The 16,789-nt window shown below is 42.8% G+C and overlaps 1 protein-coding gene across 4 annotated transcripts in view; it reads left to right on the top strand.

Annotated features, from left to right (window-relative positions):
* The window catches only part of LOC115582638 (synaptotagmin-2-like), a 37,011-nt gene that overhangs the window by 10,103 nt on the left and 10,119 nt on the right, over positions 1 to 16,789 (top strand). For 2 of the 4 annotated variants that reach the window (XM_030418706.1, XM_030418708.1), the window contains 3 exons: positions 13,473 to 13,704; positions 13,814 to 13,974; positions 16,043 to 16,177. In XM_030418706.1, the coding sequence (XP_030274566.1) occupies positions 13,497 to 13,704; positions 13,814 to 13,974; positions 16,043 to 16,177 (504 nt within the window). In that variant the 5' untranslated portion in view covers positions 13,473 to 13,496. Of the gene's footprint in view, positions 1 to 7,822; positions 7,980 to 13,472; positions 13,705 to 13,813; positions 13,975 to 16,042; positions 16,178 to 16,789 lie in introns of those variants that run through there. The other 2 variants (XM_030418707.1, XM_030418709.1) reach the window with 2 other exon arrangements.

The following is a 16,789-nucleotide window of genomic DNA, read 5'->3' as shown; positions in this document are numbered from 1 at the left end:
CAATGCTGTGCTTATGCTCTGGTTAAGTTTAGGGCACAAAACCAATCGGTCAGGATTCAGAAGAGTTCATGTTTTGTGTTCAAATATCTATTTTTTGCCATCGTAATCACGGCTGAAAATTGCCCTGTTCTGCTGGAACACAGTTTCTCGAATGGTTGGTCTCTACCTTGGCAGCCTTCTTCCCAGTAACTCCACCACCATCACCTCCGCCTTCTGATATGAAAGTCAGGTCATAAACATGGAATATGAATGTGATAAGACACGCTTTGTAGAAACGTCAATATGGCACGTAGCCTATGACATCTACAAATGAGAATATATCAGTAGTTTGAAATGTTTACTGCCAACATATTATCCTGGACTGCATATTTCACACACAGTTGCTTTGATTAGTAGATGGCAACTCTCACAGCACATACTTTACCTCAAAGCACCGAATAAAGTCCTCCCAGACTCAATTGTTTAAAAGAACATTGACATTTCGGTCACAAGGACCAGGTGTTGATAATAAAACCAATGATGTGCTGCATCAGTTTTTAAGGTCTTGGTGGCTCACTGTTCCACTGTCATGGTTAACTAGGACAAACAAAGCCTTTGTTAGTGGTTTTAGTTGTAATATAACACTTTTCCAGCCCAGTTGCCAGGATGAAATGTTGGCAGTTGATGTCTCTGCTAACCACAAGTACATTCTGGTTTGTGGATGTACCACACCGACGTCTCTGCAAAACATGTCCCGTCGCGTTCACATCACATGTTTATGACCTCACTTTGATATCAAGCGGTGGAGCTACAGACGAGAAGGCTGCCGAGCCAATGACCGCAATTCAGGACTGCGTTTCAACAACTATAAGTGTGAAACCACTGGATATTTTTAACAAGGCATCAAGACAATTTCCAGCTGTGTTTGTGGCGACCAAACCAGATATTTAAAGCCAAAACATGATCTTTTTTAATCCTGACCAAGTGGGTTTTGTGCCTAAATCTAACCAGAGAATAAAACACCGCCTTGGCACGATAAAAATAGGAAATGAAACCTAAAGAGACGTGAAATTGCAAAATGAAGAAATGTGCTCGGTTTGCAGAAACATGTATTGCCAACAGTTATTCTGGTGATTGGTTTGTGCTTCTCCTACTATGACAAGTAAATATGTGTGCCGTGAAAAAGGCCTATTCTGTTGGCATCAAGACATAACCCCTGTGGAAACTGAGACAGCCTGTGTTGTTGTCAGTCCTGAGTAACTTAGCTGTGTGTTTTGCTGCCATATTAGCAAAGCTTGATTGAAACTTCTATGACTTTACTGTCAGTTTTGTTGTTCCTGTCGATGGCACAAGCTTCTTCATCTTTGACCTGCAATTTCCAGCATAACACCTCCAAACTTCAACCCGAGCAGACATCTGATAAGAGAGAACAACACCTGCCAGCCGTCATTAATGTTCGCAGTTCAACTTGTGCTTGTCCTGTTGCGACAAGAAGTCAAAATGTGTGTTGTAAAAGAGAACTAGGGAAGATCAGAGAAGCCATGTGTTTGTTTGTGTCATCGCTTAGCCTTATAATCTTCAATGGAGGCATAGGACGCCCCAAAACAGGCAGCTTTAGTTGTACTTCACATGTGAGACAGCTGCCAAGTGACAGACCACTGTTTGAGGCCAATCAACTGAAATCCAGAATCCAGACTTCGTATTTCCTTACCTTATGTTGTGAAAACGCTGTGTTTATCTCTGGTTAGGTTTAGGCACAACAAACGCTTGGTTGGGCTCAGGTAAAAATCATGATTCATCCTAAAATACCTGCAAATACCACCTTAAAAATTGGTTGGTTTAAAACTTGTGTTAATGTTAAAACACAGTCCTGAGCTGAGGTCACTGGCTTGGTGCTGCCTTCTCTTCTGTAACTCCACCACTGTCCCCTCCACCTCCAGATATGACTGCCAGGTAATAAACGTGTAGTGTGGTAAAAGACATTAAAAGACACATTTTGTAGAAATCTCAATATGGAACATGGCCTATGACACATATAAATATGAGTTCATCATCTGCAGCAAACTTAACTGCCAGCCTTTTATTCTGGCAACTGGGCCGGTCCACTTCAACCAACAAAACTGGGTAATTCTATTAAGACATCAGAAAGTTTTCCAGCTGTTTTTATAGCAACAGAACCATGTATTTTAAGATAACCCTGATCATTGGCTTTGTTTGCTTTCTTAATAATCTGTTTTGGGGTCAGATCTTTTAATTTGCATCCGTTTTAAGCGGTCGAGGCTTCACTCACAGGATCATGTTGACATTGACAGACCCTGTCACAGTCTCCTGTCCTTCACCTGGAGACACTGTAGTATCGTGATGTCAGTAACTCCAGTTAGAATGAAAAGCTGCTGTCAAAGCACGAGAGCTCTTCCTCACAGACAGACATCCACCATCTCAACACACTCCATAACAGATGTCCACTCAGTGTTTAGACACACACACACTCACACACACACACACACACACACACACCACAGCAAACACAGACACAGACACACTGTCATCTTGTTGACCAACTGCTACTTCCAAGACACCCAAACACTGCAGCTCATTCACAGAGCCAACTACGACCATATGGCGCTCTCTGTTTACTGCTGTCCACGCTGCAGTAATGACCGGCCAGAGTACGACCAGTGCTTTAAATGTGCATGAGGAGGGCGGTAGGCAGGCAGAAAGGGCTAAAGTTATCGGAGAGAAAAGATTAAAGCAATGAGGAGAGGAAAGAAGTGAGGCATGGCAGGAAACGGAGGAAGAGAGAGAGAGAGAGAGAGAGAGCAGCTGACTGTTGGACAAACTGCCTTCCAGCCTCCTGTTTCTCTGTTACACCCCTGCATTGCAGCACTCCCTGCAGGAGCTGAGAGGGTGCAGTCTTTTCCACATCCCCTCTGCTGCCTCAGAGGAGACAAATCATCTCCACCAAAATGTCCCGGCACAACTGGGCACTGGCGCGCGTTGGCGGCAGCTGTTGTCTGCATATGTTGGTTATCTGGGGGCTTTGATAGCGGTTGTGTTGCTCTCGTCGAAGTCCCAGCGCAGCGCAGTCCTCGGGCCTGACTCACCCTTTGTGGCGAGGACGACTCGTAAAAAAAGCAGAGAGAGAGAAACAGAGGAGGGAGAGATTTACTCATTCACAGATGAATCGAGGAAATGAGAGGGCCAGGGAAAGGGCTGGAGTATCCCACAATGCACTGGGAATCCAAGCGAGCCAATCCTGATGTACTATCACTGCCTTGGTTAATAATGCAGCTGCATTGTGACCTTGCACAAAACTCTGCCAGGCACCGAAGCTGCTGAGTCAGAGAGCAGTAGTGATTTATAAAAGCTGGTCGAGAACATTAGCTGATTACATCCACAGCAATGAAACATCACTGTTTTACATTAAAGGTGCAGTCAACGTGTCGGAATTAGGGGCAGAAACGGAATAAAGATATTCACAATTGTGTTTTTATTGGATTAGATCGAGCCTTATATGTCCGCAGAGGGAGCAGGTCCTCTTCTACGGAGTCCTCTGTGTTTCTACAGTAGCCCAGAACAGACAAAACACTGGCTCTGGAGAAGGCCTTTAAAGATTTTCAACCACCATGGGGGAGGGTGAGACGAGGGTGTTCACAAGGTAGCAATCTGCAGCCTCACTGTAGATGCCACCGGTAGAGTTAAAAGGGCCCAAAAGTCTAACTTGAGTAAAAGTAAAGATATCGTGTTAAGATATTACTTCAGTAAAAGTGATGGCCACCCAGATGAATAGCACTGGAGTAGTATCTGATATTGAATGAACTTAAACATTACAAGTAATTAAATTAAACATGTATTGACCCAATATTGGTCGGCTCATTACCAGACCAGACATTCGGAATCAGTATTTTTGAATCCGATTGCCGATAACGTCAGTTAATTCAAAACGCACGACTGTGGCTCTGATGCAGCATGTAATCTTAAAAGTAACTAGTAACTAAAGATGTCAAATCAAATTTGTGCTGGAGTGGAAGTTTAAAGGAGCAGGACATAGAAATACTCAAGTAAGTTAAAGTACAGATCCCTAAAACTTAGTGAATATACTTAGTTTTTTGTCATTGACTGCCCTCGGATGTTTTTAAGTTGCTACCTTTGCATTTGTGTTGGACTTCTTGTTCTTGTCTGTGGATGTTTTAAATATAAATATTAAAACAAAGTAACTTAATCAAAACTCTCATACTAACCCAAATAAGAAGGACCGTTTTTGTTAGTGACTAATCAGAACATTTTTAATGTGACACACATCAGTATCGAGTATCGCTCGATTATTTTCAGGATTTTCGCATTATGATGGCAAAATTGTCATACATTTATAAAAAAAAAAGTAAATGTTTTGGTGACACCCTTGATAAAAGTACCACAAAGCTTCCTGCTAAACCCAGCGCTGAGACCACAAAAGGTTTTAATCTGTCATCTTTTCTACTTTCCGTCCCTGTGAAGTGCATTCAAATTGAAATCTCTGTACTTATTTTGGCAAAAAAAAAAAAAAAAAAGAAATCATAAAGAATTGCTCATAATGCAACTTTACGTATCTGTCTACAAAGCAAAGTAAATCTGATTTCACTTTGGGCAGTGTTCTTCTCTGCCCTGCATGTTTTAGACATCCTGATTCAAATAAATGGCTCGTTATCGGAGCATCATGAGGAGCCGGTCATTTGATTCACATGTGTCGGTTTAAGGAAACATCTGAAACATGCAGGGCAGAGGAGCCTCCAGGACCAGGGTGGAAAAACACGGACTGATAGTAACTTTGCTCATCTCGTGTCTCTCAGCTCTCTCCGTAGGAAAGTGCTGCCTGGTTTGGCTCTCCTCCATTCACATATTCTCTGTTTATCTCTTCCTGCAATTTATTTAACAATGAAGTCTGGGCTCACTGTTTCCTAAACCGTCTTTTGAGTGAATTAAATCATTGTTGTTGCCAAGTCTGCTCCTCTAATAATGCACATTTACTGTGAGTGCTGCCACACTGTAGTTAGCATTAAATGTCACTATATAATTACTGACTGCAGGAACTTTCCACAATAGATCAATGAGCTCTGCAGCCAGTCTGCTGTTCTGTAGCCGACCCTCAACTCCAAAATTGGTCTCTAGAGCTGCGTGTAATGGCCTGGGTAGTTTTTTGTCCCACTTTAGTACTTATTTCATTTCCCAGCCTCCCCGTCACTCGGTGCCATCAACATCAAAACAACTAGAGGTGCACCAAGAAAGAGAATCTGAGAAAATGTCTGTCTGAGTTTTAAGGTAACAAAATGCACCTCCTGAAATAGTCAGATAAATAACCTTTATATCCTTGAGTATATAAATGCAGGGCAGAATATCACAACAAACAGAGAAGATAGGATGCAGCTTGGTTATAATGGGACTCATATCTTGTGTCACACTGAAAAAGTTGTTTATTATTTTAATATTTTGCTTAATCCCAAGATGACAGCCAAAGTAAACTTTATGCTTAATTGTCACTTGAAACAAGATCGACTTTATGTTTTTGCGATCATCGATTTAGGAAGATACACTTCGACTTTTGCTCCTTGTGCTGCTAACACGGCAACAACTGTGAACAGACTGACTGCAGACTTCTAAATGAATTTAAACTGTTGATAATTTCTCAAAAGGAACATTATGTTATTCTGTAAAATACATACAGTTGAATACTGCTAAAATATATTGACATTTAGATGGACTACATTATGTCGCAAATCAAAAATCTCTACAACAGAAGGTCCAATCATGCTTGTAATAATTAAGTAATGTACAATTCACCATTCACCATTCACCACCACTACTTCCACTCCATCACATTTCAAAGCAAATTTTGTACTATTTACTAACTACATTTACTTGATAACTCTAGATAATAGTTACTTTGCAGATTGCGTGCTGCATCAGAGCCAAAGTGGCATTTTTAAAATGACAATTTTAATCGGCAATGAGATTTATTCAAAAGAAAGGATTCTTATCATAATAAATAAAAAATGCTTAATTGTTAGAATATCAGTCACCCAGACACAAATACATACATGTTGATATATGTGTAATTCACTTTTACTTGTAGTTTTGATACTTAATTCCATCATATCACATCATACATCAGAGTGAATGCTGCCAGGCAGAATGTGGCCGCTCTCACTGAGAACGAGAATAACGCATTCCTCAACATGTAGATTGTGCCGTTTAAAAGCTACCCGAGGTTTCTGATTTAGTTTCTCTTCATCTTCGTGTACAGATGTAACTCTGACACTAACTGTATCTCTCAGGCGTCTTTACTCGTCGAACCAGCGACGTCACCCTCCTAACTTCACCTTGCTGTCTCATCCGTTTCTCTCCCATCATGTCCCCTCATCAGTCGACTGAATCCACGAAGGAAGGCGAGTTGTGTAGCCTGCAGGCTGATTGTAAGGACACTGACTTCGCTCTAAGAGAAAATCATTCGACACGGCGAGAGAGAAAACATTTCTCCACATAGAAGTAGGCGAGAAATCCAGCATGAATGTAGCAGAAGTCCTTGGCAGTTTTTTGGCTTTGTCTTTGTCTACTTTTTGCACAAAGTGTTTGATTCAAAATGTACTCCCTGTCACTGTAACCTCTCCTAAAAGCATTCAGAGTACGAAAACTGATTCTGGAGGAAAAACAACAACATGTAAGACAAGTATCTCTGGGCATTACTTTGCAGCACTTTGCTACAGACAAAAAATAAAAGCAGCTGCTCTGTGATGCAGCAGTTTTGCGAGAGATCCCTGCCCCCTGCTGGCAGAAGACGCTCATTGCACTGTAACCCGAAGGGAGAGGAGCCACCTCTCACCAGCTCCTGACAGCTGCTGGCTGAACATGAGCACACAGAGAGGTATTTCCCCAAGGAGAGCGAGGAGGAGAGGCGAGAGATGGGGAGAAAAGATTGAATGCTGGAATTGAAAAGGGCTCAAATATGTACAGAAGTACACCAGGGGTGTTTCTCATGCGTTTTAAACCTCGTGCAGAAGGAATAAAACTGACTGATTTTACCCAGATATTCACATTCAAGCCGGATACTCCACTCATTTCTCTGCATGTAAAGATTTTCTTGGGCACACAGCAGATGTTTAGTGATGTAACGGTTCTGAAGCATCGACACCGTGGGCTGCATTTTTTTTTTTTTTTTTGGGTTAGATTGTAACTGGAGAGGATGCCTCTGCAATCTGCTCACTTCCAATTATCATTGATGAGTCTCCCGGGGGATCAGTGAAAGGCAGACAAGTTGACCTAATCATTCCTGGTGCCAGTTGTTTGTTCTGAATGGGCTTAACAAGGGAGAATCTCTCCAGAGGGTTATATCACACTCCTGAGATCAATTATTGGGCTCCGATTTATTGCATGAGCTCATTGTGACACTGTTTAGAGCCGATAGGGTGAAGTCAGCACTCCCCCCCCGAAGAGTTCGCCTCCCCTCCTGCTACCTACCTTCGCCTCCTGGTTGTCCATCTCTGCTCTGTGCAGCTTTTATCCAAACGCCCCCCCCTCTCTCACCCCAAACCTTGTGCTTATTGATCTCTTACAACTGCCCTCCAATGCTAGACCAAAGTGTGGCATGCTGCAATCAGCTGTGTGAGCAGCATCACAAATGAGGTTGGAAGGTGGGGAGGAGGGGGGGTTGGAGAGAAAGAGGTAAAGAGGCTGCGTGCATGAGTACATTGAGGGAGAGACAGAGGGAGTAGGGGGTGTGTGTGTGTGTGGTGGGAGGGTGGAAAATGGGGGAGATGGTGTGCATTGGAAGAGGAGGAGGAGGCGGAGGAGGAGGAGGAGGAGGAGGAGGGGTGTAGTGCTGCAGTGGAGAGAAGTGAGAGGAGACTGCAGTCTCTGCTTATGGGAGAGATCAGACTATGTTACCACAGCTCTGAGGCACTGTAGCCCCCGTACAGTTATCGATGTTGGATGGGCCACCTCGCGAAGGGGAATACCACATCTGACTGGTAAGTTTTGTTTTGGAGATCTTCACACATTAGGAAAGGCGCAGTTATGTGACAGGAATGCAGTCTTAACTAGAAGACGGGCTTATCTCAAGAGGATCTTCTCTGCATCTTCTTCTTGCACAAAGTGATTCAAACTGTGACACTGCCGTGACTGAATATCTCTGTGGCCGAACGTCCTCGTGATCGGGATGTCAGCGCCCGTGTCTTTGTGGCTGAGTGATGCTGGCCAGTGATGAGCTGCAGAAATCAAAGGCAGATAAGGACTGAGTGCTAATGGCACAGAGGTAAACACTGGCTGTGGACGTGTCGCCGTGTGTCCTGCATTCAGCTGCCGTCCTCGGTCACAGTGATTTGAGCGGCAGCAGAAGGCGTATGTGCAGCAAAGTTATGGAAGTACTGTTGAGTTTTTGTTCCTGAGTTGGATCAAGAAAGCAGGAAATCGCCATGAATTTGTGTTTTTGTTGGAAGTGGTGTGAATGTTGTATTTTCCTGGGGAGGGACCCGTGTTGCAGCTGAAACTTTCATCATCATCATCATCATTATACATCACATCACATCATCACAGCAGAGCAGAATAGAGCAGAGCAGTCTGCATTCATATCATGCCCACCTCTCAGGCGATGACTTGACACTGGCCTTGAGCCAATTGGTTATTTGATTGGCTGGTCACCTCGGCCATAGGCAGGTTTGTGGGCAATCTCCAGAGCTGATAGACTACCGTCAGGATTGCTTAGCAACAATAATCTGCCAGCCCACAGCACACAGGCCTCTATTGTACTGTTTGTGAATGGCACGCACTTGACCACAAATCCTGCCCTGTGACGAGGGGAAAGGGTTAAAAGTTGTTGCTGAAATACACATGTTGGAAAGCAAAAGTTATTGATCTGCGGGCTGTGACACGATGGAGGTGAGGTTACATCGTGATTGTGTTTGTCAGATGTCGACACAGAAGCCTGATCTTTCACTTTCATGTTGTGATACAGAAAACCCTCACATGCACCGGGAGCCCAGATGCAGTCTGCACAGCAAATACTCAGTCCTGTTTGACACATGAATTTGTGAGTGTGCGTGTGTGTGTGTGTGTGTGCGTGTGTGTGTGAAACCCTATTCTCGCTCGTTGAAATTCTCTTAAACTGTGACGGATCATTTTCCTTTAGTGCTCTCAGGGAAGAAGCTATAACAGAAAATCCTTTCGCTCTGAACATTTGAGGGCTGTGATGACACACACGCAATCAGAAACACGCCAAGTTTTTCATTCATTTCTATTCCATCTTACAAATTCTCTCGTTTTTTACGCCCCTAACCCTGTGCACCTCCACACGGTGCTTCCCTTCACACTTGTAGCAGTGATATTCGGCTGCCAAGGAATGAAAAATTTCACAACCTTTTTTCTATCAAAACATTTTTTTTTTTCTCCACTCGAAATTCGTCACCCTGAGGCAAAACACAAACAAACAAGGCAAGACATTACAGCTGCAGGACAGCTTAACTGTTGTCAAGTTGCCAATTATTCCTTGAGCTGGTGAGGGGCATGACAGCGTAAAGGCAGCATCCAAATCACGGTGTTCTGCACTGGAAACAATACCAGCCCATCGGACGAGTGGCTTGCAGAAATGTATCATACTGCAGCAAAAAATACAGACGGAATCTAAACCACTCAACCGTTTTTTTACTCCCTTTAATCTCTATAAGTGCCATACTGTGTGCTGTAAAGAACTGAGTGGATGACGAAGAAGAGAGGTGAACTGATGCTACAGTTGTTGTTTGTTTCCACTCATCTGCATCGTGTGAAAAAAGTCTAATTTAGTCCAGATCGCCAACACCTCTGCGCTCGGCAGTAAATGCTAATAGCCTGCTGGTGCCACTCATACTTACGCGAGGAGAAAAAGCTGTGAATAAATAATATAAAGCTCACTTGAGGCTGGGAGGTAAATTGACTTTGTCAGCTGTTTGCAGAGGATTGAATTTCCAAAGGATAAAGTAGCTGAACCATAGTGAGGGGACACGTGTTTCATTATTCTCTGATTGTGGTGAAAGAGACATAAACTGCAGGCTAATTATCTGTTTAGAGCTTTGAATTGAGTTTTTTCCTCCACGGGGTTCCCACTACTAATTAATCTGCGACAAACTGATTGTTTGGTCTCATTATCTGACCAGAAGTCCCAAACCTGGATCTATAGAATTCACAGTTACGAGAAACAAAGAGAAGATGCAAACCTTCACAACCGAGAAGCTGGAACGTGGAAAAGTTTTGCTTGAAAAATTAAAATAATTGTGGCACATTTCTTTTCTGTCAATCAGCTATTTAATGAATCAGTCCTATTTTTAAGTTCCGTCTTTCAATGTATTATGCTCCTGTACTCCTGTACTTGCTGAGATGGACCACAACAACCAATGAGAGAGGCATCCCGGAGCAGCTGTTGGTGCTGCCAAGCAATGGTAAACATCCCAGCCCTTGTGGCTAACGTTAGCTAGCATACTTCTGTTGACAGAAAGAATCTCACCTCCTGAAAGCCCGTGCTGACTAAGTCTTCCCACTCATCCTGACAGATTTAACCACTTGCAGCGCGCACACCAGCAAGTTCTTGCACCACACTAAACTCCACTTTGTTTACGTCTACTTCCCCATGAGATCACGCGTTGAGCCCAGCTTCAGTCTGCAGAGCCATGAAACCAGAGCGCTGAAGAAAATCGAGATATATGAGTAGCAGGTGGACAGTAAGACAGATTCCTTGCTTTATGGTCGGATTTAGTATTCAAATATTGTTGGCAACATTTTTGGTTCTTGTTTGACATATTTACCTGTCAGTGATTGGATATCAAATGAATAGTTGTCCTAATATTTCATGCACAAACTACATACCAGCTTGTTTTCAGTGACAGTCATGAAGAAGTAAAGACTGTCTATTCCAGCATGCAAATTGTTGAAAGCATGACTAAAACTTAAGCACATAAACTGTTCAAATCTATGTTACCCACCTCTCTTCTCTGACTCACTACACTAGGTAACACATTTAATCTACTTTATGTCATTCTCACGAAAAACCTAAGTGCAACAAGTTGTGCTTATACTAGCAACTGATTTATATTAGCTCTGTACAGTATTATGGTTTATCAAAAAAAAAAAAAGGACCCAAACGTAAGACACTAAGGCAGGCAGGTAGAGAAACAAGAAGTGAGCGTCAATGATTTAAAGCTGGAGACTATCTATCAAAGGGAGGCAATAAAAGGGCAGGCAAGAAAAAGCAGAGCAAAACTAAATAGACCAGTAAAAACGAGGGACAGGCGAGGAACACTGGCAGAAACGGAGGTAAAACACAAGGAGAGAACAGGGAAAGGCACATGCTTAAGTACTCAGGTGGGCAGGAAGAAGACAAAGGCAGGAAGTAGATAGTAAAACACGACACATGAGGATATAATCTATGAAATAAAACTGAAAACCATGACGGGACACAGCCATCTTACAGTCGCTGTTTCCAATCTTTATGCTAAGCTCTGCTAGATGTCTCCTGGCAGTAGCTTCATATCTAACCTGCAGAAATGATACTGTAGACCTGCGTTGACCTTCTCTATTATTCCTTCACCAGCTGAGCTACCATCCACCTTTAGAGATCTGCCTGTTTCTGTGATAACTCTGATTAGATGCAGATCTCTCTCCGTCTCCATCTCCTTCAGTTCTGGCGGCTCACTGTCTTCAGAGGGACGGGGAGCACTCACCTCGGTGTCTGCTCATTCTTCACACAGACAGTAAATTCTCACATCATCAGCATAATGGATGTGTTCAGTCCCAACTGTCATGGCTTTTATATCCTTTGAGATTTCTCAGTTTAGAATTGCAGCTCATTCATGTGAATTATTTCTGTTTAATGTTTCACTAACGACGAACATTGTTGATGGTGATCGTGATGGCTCCCAGACCGTCTTCTCAAAACACGTCTACGTCTCCCTCGAAGCGAAAGTGGCTTCGCTGCAGCTCTCCATCTCATCATCTCTCGAACAAATCATCATGGATCATCTTTATCAATTAGTCGCTAACCAAAGGAGCAGCAATACATCAGGAAGAACACGCAAAGCTTTTGAAGCGGGACTGAAACTAATTTTGTTTTCCATCACCGATTCATCTATTTTGTTAGATTTGGCATTTTGGCTTGAAGGATCGCCATCATCCTCACGTCTTTGTTTCAAGTTTGGAAAAGGGTGAGGAGACCATAAGCTTAGATAGCATCAAGACCATAAATAACGAAAGCTGGAAATAGTTAGATAGATAGCATTAATGTATATTTTTGCTCAAGCCACCCTTCGAAATTGCGCCCACCAGCAGCTTCACATCTCTTACACCATTCATCCTAGTCTGACCAGTGGACTGTATGTGCTGTCTGTGTTGATTTGGACCAATCAGCTGATTATCCAGACATTAGCTTTAGGCTAGCTAGTAATGTCCACGTGTGAGTGAGTTTACCTGACTGTTTGTGTTCAACTCAGACAATGACTGATCTCCGATTTCACCAGGAACTCAGACTCTTTCTTTATTTCTCTCCAGTCTTTTTTGGCTTTAACATCCGTAGTCCTAGTGGATCCATTAACCTTGTTATTACCCACATTTTGTGGTCAAGTTTAAACAAATTCAACTTGAGCTGATGCATCTTGCTGGCAGCAACAAACCAATGCCTATCTTGACAGTGAACAAACTTTAAAGGTCCCATTGTTATGCTAATTTCAATCTATATATTTTTAATTTGGTTGTCTACTAGAATTAATTTTTTAATGTTAAGAAAAGCATTTTTTTTCTCATACTGTCCATTGTTGCAGCACCTTTATTCACACTCTACCTGGATGCACCGTTTTAGCATTTTTAGCCTCTTGAAAAACCCAGTCTGTTCTGATTGGTCAGCTCACACAGGCCTGAGCAAGCCCCGCCCACATTTTTCCACATCACACATCAGCAAACATGACTGTGCTGGGGACATGGCTGAGTGCAGCGACTGTATAGTTGTGACATCACAACATAATGGACGTTGTGACGGCTCATTTAGAGGCACAGTTCCTGAATACATGCTGTGTGTATTCCTGTGTGGATCGGGTGTTTGATTCTTTCACAGTATTTCTACACCACCTTGACCTGCTTTGTAAGACCACAGCCATGAAAGTCTCACTTTCTATCATATGTGGCCTTTAAGTATCACTAACAACTTGACGCAGCTTCCTTGATTCTTGTGTGTTATACTCTATCTCCACACTACATTTAAGTTTTTTCTTATTTTCTATAATACACATCGGTTTGTACTTTTCTCAGAGGACAACAGTGGTACATGGTACTGACGCAAAATCTTTTTGTGTTTGAAATTCAGTCAAATTCAATAGTCTTTGGGAAGAGTATTCTTTAAATGCCATTAAATACAAATTTAGACAAAATATTCTTCTTGGCACCTTGACACACTGCGGTTGTTTGGCGTATCTAATCCTGCCTCTCTGTCTGATCTCTTTGTGTCTCAGGGACGCTGCGCCTAGTCTTTGACGATGAAGTTCAACCTGTTCAGAAGGCCACAGGCCGTGGAGGCCCCCGAGCCGACTGGCGCCACCACCGTGACCATGGGTCCCACCCCGGCTGTCGTCTCCACCTCGGCACCGGAACCTCCTGGCTCCAACAATGGCACGGAGATCAACAAGAACGACATGTTCGAGGAGATCAAGAGCAAATTCTTGAATGAAATCGATAAGATCCCATGTGAGTGACGTCTCAGCGCAGCCACGTTTTCTGCTGAGATTCTATAAAAGTTCATTTTTACCTCACGAGATGCACAAATGTCGATCTCAATTCTCCGTTGTTTTCACAGTGCCTCCGTGGGCTCTGATTGCCATCGCTGTGGTGGCTGCGCTGCTCATCCTCACCTGCTGCTTCTGCATAATCAAAAAATGCTGCTGCAAGAAGAAGAAGAACAAGAAAGGGAAGAAGGGCAAGGATGGCTTCAACATGAAGAACATGCAGGGCGGCGAGGTATGGTGCCCTGTGTTGACTGCATGCTGAAGGATGTTTTGGGTGATGTTTTGCTTCTTCTTTCCAACAATAATTCATAAATTTCATTGCTATTTCTGACATATATTGCTGAGTTTTTTCTACTCATTTAAAGATGTCTCTAGCTAACCAAATTTGATCTTTCACCAGCAGCTTTTGTAGCCCAGGCTGTAGAGGACACAAGGAGAGCTCTCTTCCCCTCCATTTATTCGATGTCGTTGTGGTGGTCGTTTAACTGTGTGACGTATTCCTTTGTGGCCGGTGGTGAAAAATGGCACACTTTTGTTTAACGGGTGGCAAAGAAAAATGAGCACTCAGGAAGTGGAATGTTTCTCACAAAAAACAGAGAGCACATTTCACAATCAAAGCTAATGGATGAGATATTGGGAGATTTGGGAGGCGAGGCGCAGTAAATCAGAGGTTAAATGTCAGAGGAGCCGGCGAGCCAATCAGCTAACATCACCATAGATTACTTTGAGCTCCGGTGACGGTTAATTAAAGCAATCAATTACTTGTGTCCATTTATTGTCTCCAGCCGAAAACGAGCGTGTCATTTCTCATCATAATTGTGGTGGTGGTGGTGGTGGTGTTGACTGCCTCTCTTTTTGTAGTGTGTTTGGTGTCTTGTGAGTTGAATCTCTCCCTCTCTCTGCTCTCCTCCTTTTTTCCCCCCCATGCTTTGTGTCTGTCTTGTGTGTGCCCCGTGTTTCTTGACTGTGGTGGACTCCCGCTCTACGGTAGGTGGATAGCTCACGTTGAGGCGGAGGGGGGTTTCATGGAATGAAAGTCCTAGCTTCCTGTTTGCTTTTTTTTTCCTTTTCTTTTTTTAGCTTCCCCCAACTTTTTATTTTTCGATTTCTTTTTATTTATTTTTTTTGGTTATGACAGCTTGAGAATGTAACAATGGAAAGCTATGATGTGCTCCATAAACCCCTCAGAGAGGAGAGTCTAACCATCTAGAACGCATTGTTCCTGGGACAATGTAACTGTAACTCACACCAATATGGAACGTATTGGGACTAAGAGATGATATGCAAGACACTTTTTTTGTTTTTGTTTTAACTCTATTAATCTGTGCATGTGATAAAGGGCATGGTTGGTTGTTTGGGAGACATGAAGAAAAAGTGCATGACGAGCCAAAATACTCTCGGAAGGAGGTAGGATGTGGAGACACTGGATGGCCTGAAAAAACATTTCAAAGTCAAGGTCACCCTCGGCAATGAGGATTCAATTTAACCACAATAACGCCGCTGCAGCAATGAGACTCTACATTATTCAAATAGCTGGCTGTGCCCTTTAATCCTGAACCATTTATTGTAATGATGCTAAGCTGAAGAGAGAGGCAATTCTTTTTGGTGCCACATAAAATTTAGAGGTGAAAACACGGCGTGTAGGTGACCAAACTTTACGATTTAATCTTGAAAATGCGAAAGTTGCGATCATAGGGTTTAATGAAGGAACAGATTAAAAGCAGCAGGTTATTCGAAAGCCATCTCCTCGCACTTAATATGTGTCTAATTTGCCTTTTATGATTTTTAATATGCACTGGCATCTGCTGTTGTGAGCTAGTTCCTTGGGGGTGTCTTTATATAAACATTTGCCTCCTTGTTTTTATTCGGTGAAACCAAAGCCCCTTTCACAAACAAGAGAAATATGCTTATGTCTGATTTCACTGGAAAGCTGTTGCATTTATTTACCCCTCTTAGCGGAACTAGCATGCAAAGCCTCCACTGACTCTGGCTGTACTGCACAAGCATGTCGAAAGGAAATGCCCAATGATGGGAAAAACACTGAGAGAGCAGGACGTGCTGAGAGTATGAACATGTATTTGTGTGTTACCAAATGTAAAATGATAAACCCCTTGGTTGTTATCATTAGGTGCTGTGCAGGTAAGCAGTAACCAAAAACATGTATCTCCCACGTAAAAAGAAAAAAAAAAACTCCTGGAGCTCCAGTGTCTGTGGCATGCTGGCTGTCGTGGGGAGCCCTGTGGTCTGATCCCCCAACGCGCTGACCTTTTAACACCGCGCTTTGTCTTGTTGCACCACAGAAACAACAGGACGACGAGGACGATGACGAGGGAGAGACCGGACTGACAGAGGAGGAGAAGGAGGAGGAGGAGAAAGAGCAAGAGAAACTGGGGAAGCTGCAATACTCTATAGATTATGACTTTGAGAACACAAAGGTCTGTGGATGACACTTGTAAACACATTACACATTTTGTCAAGCTTTATAAGAAGCATTTCACATGTGTGAGAACTGTCTTTATAAAGGACCTCTAGTTTATATCCACTCCATATTAACATCTTCCAGTATTTGAAGAAATAGTTTGACATTTTGGAAAATACAGCGATTAAATCTCTTGCTGAGAGATGAAAAGATTGACTTACTTGAGCAGTGATGACATTGGTGGTACTCATTTATCAATATTAATGTGTATCCAAACAATTAATCACAAATACCACCCCTGCCAATCTCTTTAACCCGGGCCGGCACATGATAATCAATCAGAGATATGTACAGCAGCTTAGCAAGCTACATGAACTGCTCTATGTACAAGAGGAGAAAGAGAGGAGACATTAGAATCTACTTGAGCAGGCAGCAATGTAGTCTACTGTAAGTCACTATCTTATTACGTAAATGTACTATCAGGGGAGTAAGACACGGTGATCTTTGCCGTAGCTACTCTAGCTAAACAGTCCATATAATCTGATTCTACAGTACATGCTGACATTTAGTATCTGGTCTGCAGCTCCTTTAAAGGTGCAATGATTAAAAATAAGCCACAAACAAGTTG

Source organism: Sparus aurata, chromosome 6 (genome assembly GCF_900880675.1).
Source record: "Sparus aurata chromosome 6, fSpaAur1.1, whole genome shotgun sequence".
Classification (NCBI taxonomy): Eukaryota; Metazoa; Chordata; class Actinopteri; order Spariformes; family Sparidae; genus Sparus; species Sparus aurata.
This window is presented reverse-complemented; position numbering and strand designations above follow the sequence as displayed.